The 7,080-nt window shown below is 38.2% G+C and overlaps 2 protein-coding genes across 3 annotated transcripts in view; one reads left to right on the forward strand and one right to left on the reverse strand.

Moving 5' to 3' along the window:
• The window catches only part of atp6ap1la (ATPase H+ transporting accessory protein 1 like a), an 8,651-nt gene extending 4,977 nt beyond the window's left edge, over positions 1-3,674 (reverse strand). The window contains exon 1 of one of the 2 annotated variants that reach the window (XM_051413978.1): positions 3,535-3,674. In XM_051413978.1, the coding sequence (XP_051269938.1) occupies positions 3,535-3,659 (125 nt within the window). In that variant the 5' untranslated portion in view covers positions 3,660-3,674. Of the gene's footprint in view, positions 1-1,854; positions 2,086-3,534 lie in introns of those variants that run through there. The other variant, XM_051413979.1, reaches the window with a different exon arrangement.
• rps23 (ribosomal protein S23) lies at positions 3,577-5,962 on the forward strand. The gene is made up of 4 exons (XM_051413983.1): positions 3,577-3,661; positions 4,664-4,823; positions 5,302-5,422; positions 5,775-5,962. Exons 1-4 carry the CDS (start codon positions 3,658-3,660, stop codon positions 5,919-5,921), a joined length of 432 nt encoding a protein of 143 aa, XP_051269943.1. The 5' UTR covers positions 3,577-3,657; the 3' UTR covers positions 5,922-5,962.
• Positions 5,963-7,080: the final 1,118 nt, after the last annotated feature.

Here is a 7,080-nt window from a genome sequence, read left to right on the forward strand (position 1 = left end):
ATATTTTCTTTATCAAATTTAAGAATCCTTTAAATAAACTTTACATAATAATGCACATTTCTTTTGTTTGTAAAAGTGAAACTGAAGTCTTTGAACCTTGATTTCAATCTTCACATATTTTTATCACAACGTAACTTTCTCGTGAAATATGAGCACATTCACATTTGCCAGTGAATATTACGTTAAACATGTTGCAACTTGCCCGATGCTTTAATTCATTATAATATTATTCATAATTGTACAATTATATTGTATATAAATGTTAAGAGACTGTTGTTGACACTGGCAGGTGTCATCGAAGAAGAAGAAGAATTCAGTTCAATTCAGTTTTATGTGTAAAGCAGAACAGAAGTTATCTCAGGACACTTTTAAAACAGAGCAGGTCTAAACCGTACTCCTTATAAATATAAGATGAGTAAAGTGTGTTTTCACATTATTTAATTTGTGCATATTAAAGCAAGAATTCTATTAATTTTTCATCCACTTGTTCACAATATCTGCTCACCAACGGTCTGCAGTAAACAGTAAGTATGAGTCTGTGTATCTCTGTCCAAAATCAAGACTGTAGCGTCCACTGTGGTCACTTAGGGAGGAGAATCCAGCCTGATGCAAAATAATCAGTCAGTTTAATCTAAATGAGCTCTGTGGACGCTCCACCTCAATCCAAGGTTGTTCTGCCTTTCAGTAGATGTCGAATAAAATGTATTATAAAAGTACTTAATACAACAATAGACACAGAGTTGTCAAATCCTCCCCGACTCACTGACTTCATACAGCCAAAAAAGGCTTTAGCTCCTCTTGTGTATTGAGCACAGGACTGTGGATTGAGGGATTGCACTGATTACATAATCACACAATCATGAGTGCGCGCACACACACACACACACACACACACACAGGTCATGAAGGATGGGGTGGCTTTTAGCCAAAAGGAGATTTTGCAGCTTCTCTCCCTCTGTTACCATCAGCAGCTGCACACTGAAACAAACTGCCGCTGACACTAACACTATCGCCAAATACATTGATATTAAATGATTCTTCAAAACCTCAAATTATGTGAAATTATTTTTTATTTTTAGGTCCAACGTAGGCAAACATTTCTAGAACTCTCTCTTTGTACTGCACATAGCAAATGTGGTTAATAATAAGGGTTAGACAACTAAAACACGGTCAAGGTTTGGGGAAAAGACAGATCATTTAAATGTTAACTTCAGTACTGCAACGGGCCCCAAACTCCTGCACACAAGTCAGACCTGCTCCACCGTAACTGGGGATGTCTGAGATACTGGTTTGGTTTTTATCTATTTAATTAAAGCTAATGTTCATTCTCCTTTTAGCTCTAGTTTAGTGACAGCCAGCGTCAGCAGCAACCAAGCTCCTATAAACCCACTGCACACCACCTGCTCTGCACCAAACGACAGACAGACACAGTTAGAGACCAGCTGGGGAACAAAGTAGAACATCTAGAAGCTAAAGAGACAGATATTTTCCTCAGGAGTCGGTGGAGACTAAAGAGGAGCTAAATCAAGAGTGAATATTGGACATTGATCAGCTGGACACACGCACAAGTCCAATGGGATGATAATGTTGCTCTGTGTCTGCTGGATGTGAAAGGAGGTGACTGTTTGGTTTTAATATGTCAGATGTTGGGTTTAAAGGATGCCTCTCTGGCCCCAAATGACCAAATAAAACATAAAATGCAGCTTTAAATAACCAACAATGAAACTGCAGCTCTTTGTGGGACACACCGGGGAAACGCATCAGTAATCTTTGTTTGTCAAGAGTCAAAGATTAGGGAGTCAGAAACAGCCAGCGATCAAAGTAAAACATGAGTCATCTCTGTTTCTCACCGACCTGTCAGCAGGTTGTCGGTCGAGGCAGGTGGAAGACTGCAGATGGAGGACGAGCACAGAGAGGAGGAGGAGGATGCAGCAGTGTTTCCATGGTGAAGCCATCGCTGTGGTGACTAGAGCGTGATGCCAGCACACTCTCTTCCTCTCTGCCCCTCGTAATCTACTTTAATCAGCCCACCGCCTTTAAGCCCCCCTGACAGACTGAGGAACCGGCCTATCAGAGCAGAGCAGAGCCAGACGGGGTTGAGAGAGCCCTGCCCCTCTGCACAGACGTTTGCTTCTCACTTTCATTTCACCTCAGTCCTTAGAAAATGAATTACAGCAGGTGTACATATTATATATGAGATTCATATGTTTGTCAGGTAGGATTATGGTTGTTAAAAAGGATTTACAAAATAATTAAATAGATAATATATGCACAATTGTTGGTTCACTATTTGGGTTGATTGTACAGTTTACACTTAGTCACCTGATAGAAAGGTCACTATAAAGGGAACCACTGCTCTAGAGTACCTATAGCAGAGCACAGATAATAATAATAATAATAATAATAATAATAATAATAATAATAATAATAATAATAATAATGTTATCAATTTGTTTTGGTTGCACTTTATTTGGCTAGTCTGCAGATAGATAGTTTATAATGTATTTGTAGTATTTCAAAAGCTTATTATTTGAGATTCAACAGTTCAGCTGTTTCACTTGGTTAGTGAATGTTCATAAATTGTCACATATACTATAAATAAACTCAATTATACTCAACACACTATCTGTGTATCCAAATAAAGTTTTACCTTTTTCTTGTCTTTTTTTTCCTTTTTTTGTTGTTTTTATATTTTTACTTTATACAATTTAAGTAATGTATAATTGAACTAAAGCCAGCATTTAAGTTATTGTGTCTGTAAACCATAAACAGCTCATTCTAAAGTAACAAAAACACAATGCTTCTTCTATTCAGGTGATTACACACTAATAAAAACAAACCTATGAATATTATATTCTGCCAATAAATCCTCCTGAATGTTACACACTGGCCCTTTTATGAGGACATGTACTGTATATTAGTGTTCTCTGTTGAAAGGAGAGTAACCTTTTAAATACACTGAACCCTCCTTTATGTTTATGGGTTTGTGTTTTTCCCCACAGTCTTTATCGTGCATTAAAAAAAAACAACAACAACAACACATCAAGTTTCTCCTCCAGTTTAACAGCGTCCAGTCCCTAAGCCAGTCCATACCCTAAAGGGGTATTTGAGCAATGATTTATACTGCTCATAATCTCACAGATGTCCCCTAGAACTGTTAATAGACTTGCAGATATTAATTTAGTGTCAGCTATTAAAATATAACAAATAAAATGTACACAACAGCAGAGCAATAAAAACATAACCACGTAGGTAAGGGGGACAAATACCTGACCACTTATTGAGACGTGAGACTATTGTTTCTCTTTTAAACTACATGTTTTATCTTTATATGTGTAACAATACGATAAATAACCCAAACATTAAGAAAAATAAAAGAAATATCTTAAAAAAACTGCATGTAAGATTAATAAAGTCTCTAATCGTGTCACCACAAGTTTGGAATAACCTCTAATAACACATTATTTGCGCTACCCGGAAAAAAAAATAAAAAATAATTATGCATTAAAAATATATAAAAGAAATAGTTTTTACATGTTGTTGATATTTTCAGTCAGGCACTTTCCGTAGCCACGCCCGGTCGGGGGTCCTCCGGGTAGACATTGCCGCGGTGCATCCTGGTTCCTTCCTTTCCAGCCCAGGCTCGTTTCTGCAATCATGGGTACGAGTTCATCTTCAGCCTAAAAACCTCCTGAATCTCGCTCCCAACGCGGGTTTTTTACCTCGCTGTCGAACATGAACGTCTTATAAACCGTTCCCCGACCAGTTTGTGGCGGTAAAACGTCACAGTCGGTTAGATAATGAGCCTTTTGTTTTTAAACGGTTCCGTTCGCGTCCGCAACGTGGAGCGGCCATAACGTAAAGCGGCGTGTTAGCACGGTTAGCTCCCGAAGAGCGCGTTTAACTCTCAACACCTCTTAAAAACGGGTTTATGTTCTTATTCTAACGACACAGACGGTTCAATAAGGTCTTAATCTAACAGTACACACAGTTTAATACGTATATTTCTGTTGTAATAGTGTGTTTGTGAGCGTTTATCTTCGTTAACTCGGTGGTTTTTTTATTTTAATGGTTAAACGCGCAGGAAGAGTTTGTGTTGATGTTTAAGGTCAAATATGTTAAATATTAAGATATATTTAAGTAAATTACAGCTTATTAAACCACCACTGGTGCTGTGGATTAAATATACAGTGTTTAATGTGACAGTCAGACACTTTATCACCGCAGTTTGTGCCTCTATTGTTAATAATAATGTCTTAAATTAAACGTTATTGCTTTATATTTAGTAGTTTGTGTGTAATTGGGTTAATAAGATGTCAGTAGACACTGTGATGCTGCGTCTGTTGTCTTTGTCCCTGTTGGACTCACTGAAACAAACATCTTTTTTTTTTTTTTCTTTGAAGATAAATTCAGATTTTAAGAAGACGTGAAGCTGAAGTGTGTTTGTGTGTAAACGAGGTTGTTGTGTTCCTCTTGTCAGCTCAGAGAGTGAAAGGGACCCCGATTACAGAAGCATTTGTTTATTCTTTACCTTTGCTGTTTGTGTAATTATCAAAATGTCTGAATTTCTGCTGCAGAAAGTTTGAAGACATTTTAAAATGTTCAAGAAAGCCAAGAATACTCCCGTCAGTGGTTTTAATTCCTGCTGGTGTTTGTCTTCCAGGAAAGTGTCGTGGTCTGCGCACAGCCAGGAAGCTCCGTAACCATCGCCGTGAGCAGAAATGGCACGATAAACAGTACAAGAAGGCCCATCTGGGCACGGCCCTGAAGGCTAACCCCTTCGGAGGAGCCTCCCACGCCAAGGGCATCGTCCTTGAGAAAGTGTGAGTGAACAATGTCGATGAACAGAAAGTTAATTAGAGGACTTGATTCAAACCTTTTTTTACTTTACACTGGATGCCTCAAACTCCCAATTACTGAGACGTTCTCTGTCGGGATTCTCCTCAGTTCAACCTGTTGGGAAGTTGTTAGGTTGTTGAATTATCGTTTTTAAGTGTTTGATTGCAGTCTTTTAGTGTGAACACCTCGCACTGGCATTGTGATGTTTTCACCTCAGCAGTTATCAGGGCCAAACATTCGTCTCTTTGAATCTTATTGATTTTATTACTTGTTGATAAATGATTTACTGCTGGCATTAAACACTAATAATGATAACAAATAATAACAAAGCAGCAAATAAGAGGAAATATAATAATACAGCTTTCAGCGAAGGTATTTACGAGACTACACTAGATGTTCATATGCTCCTCAAATTGTTCCAGGTTTAGTTTTTTTTTAAAGTGTTGTGTTTCTCGTCTGCAGTGGCGTTGAGGCTAAGCAGCCCAACTCTGCCATCAGGAAGTGTGTGAGAGTTCAGCTCATCAAGAACGGCAAGAAGATCACCGCCTTCGTCCCCAACGACGGTTGCCTCAACTTCATCGAGGTAAACTCCCGTCCTGTATACACAATTACATGTTTATGTGCATTAGAGGTTCAGTTTGACCAGAGAAAATAAGTTATGCCTTCTTTCACACAATGTATTGATGCAGTTTTAGTGTTTGTAAAATGCCTCAAAGCTACAGCTAACTTAGTCTGGACTTGAGTTTTTCTGAAATCTATACAAATATTTTGACTGAAGCCATCCGTGTAGTTGTCCAAGATCAAATTATATTTTTATTTGGTCTTGTGTAATATGCAGTTTGCTTTATCTGCCAGCTACATTAGATTATAGTTAGTGCTTCCTTTTGTCTCCCTCTGACCTCTCTCTGTTTCCTCTCCTCCGTTTGGATCTGCAGGAAAACGACGAGGTTCTGGTGGCTGGATTTGGACGTAAAGGTCACGCTGTGGGTGATATTCCCGGAGTTCGTTTTAAGGTGGTCAAGGTGGCCAACGTGTCCCTGCTGGCCCTCTACAAAGGCAAGAAGGAGAGACCAAGGTCATAAACAGTTGAGGCAGAAAATAAAATAAACATGTTCAAATACAATTTCGGTTGTTTCGTGTTCTTATTCGTCACAATTGTTACTTTTAGTTGGACTTCAAGTTTCTATATGCTCTAAGTCAGCAAATTTCCACCATCATATCAGAGTTGTGGATTTATTCATGGTATATACGCTGCTGCCAGTGTTCAGCCCAATACTTAATGTAGTTATGTATGAAAGTTGGAACAATTATTGATCCTCTGAAGTCCTGAAAGATCTTTTTTAAAACTTAACTGGGCTTCATTAGTGTAGCACTTGATTATTTCTCTATAAAACTGTCAATACCAAGTGTACATAAAAATGAGACTCCAGGGGTTCTGTAGAAAGGAGACATGAAGCCTAAAAAGATTCTTTGTAGAGCACATGACTGCTGAAATTAGATGTGGCTCCAGTTTGCACTAGAAGTGTTTCACAAGTATCATCAAGAAACCTGAACCTGAGCAGCCTGATGCGGGTTTAACCTTGAACGTACTTCTTTGTGTTCCAGTTGAAAACTAGCTCAGTCCATACGGGGATAAATAAAGTAGTTCTTCAAAAGTAAAGTATTCAGGATTTAAACAGACTGAACCTTTCTTGAGGAAGAACAACCTAAACCAAATAATATGGAGGGCTGTTTTTTTCCTCTTCTGCCTCTATTTGTCTCAACAACAATGTGGGAAATTGTCTCCGGACCCCAAAAGTCTCAGGTTTACTGTTGGTCAGTTGGTTTTTGGTAAAATTCATTAATTGTAAATTCATTAGAGATTTTGAACCTCCTTGAAAATACAATTTTAACTTATGGTTGTTTTTTCTTTATCATGTAATTGTTCAACAGACGGCAGTTTTATAGTATTATTTTACCTTTAATGGACAAAGTGCTTTACAGTTTGTGAGGCAGATGTACAAAGTGCCGGCCGCCCATCACAAGCAATGTACTGTTCAGAGTCTTGCCAAAGGGCATGTGGACAGGAGGAACGAGGGATCGAACTGTGAACCACGTTATTACTGCCACAGCTGTTTTTTTTTGTAAATTAACTTTGTGTCAAAATCTAGTTTTAAGATCATTTGTTGTGCTTTATGTTGCACATTAAAGGTCCAGTGTGTAACATTGAGGAGGATCTATTAGCAGACATTGAATATAATA

The sequence above is a fragment of the Dicentrarchus labrax genome, unplaced genomic scaffold (genome assembly GCF_905237075.1).
Source record: "Dicentrarchus labrax unplaced genomic scaffold, dlabrax2021, whole genome shotgun sequence".
NCBI classification, from domain to species: domain Eukaryota; kingdom Metazoa; phylum Chordata; class Actinopteri; family Moronidae; genus Dicentrarchus; species Dicentrarchus labrax.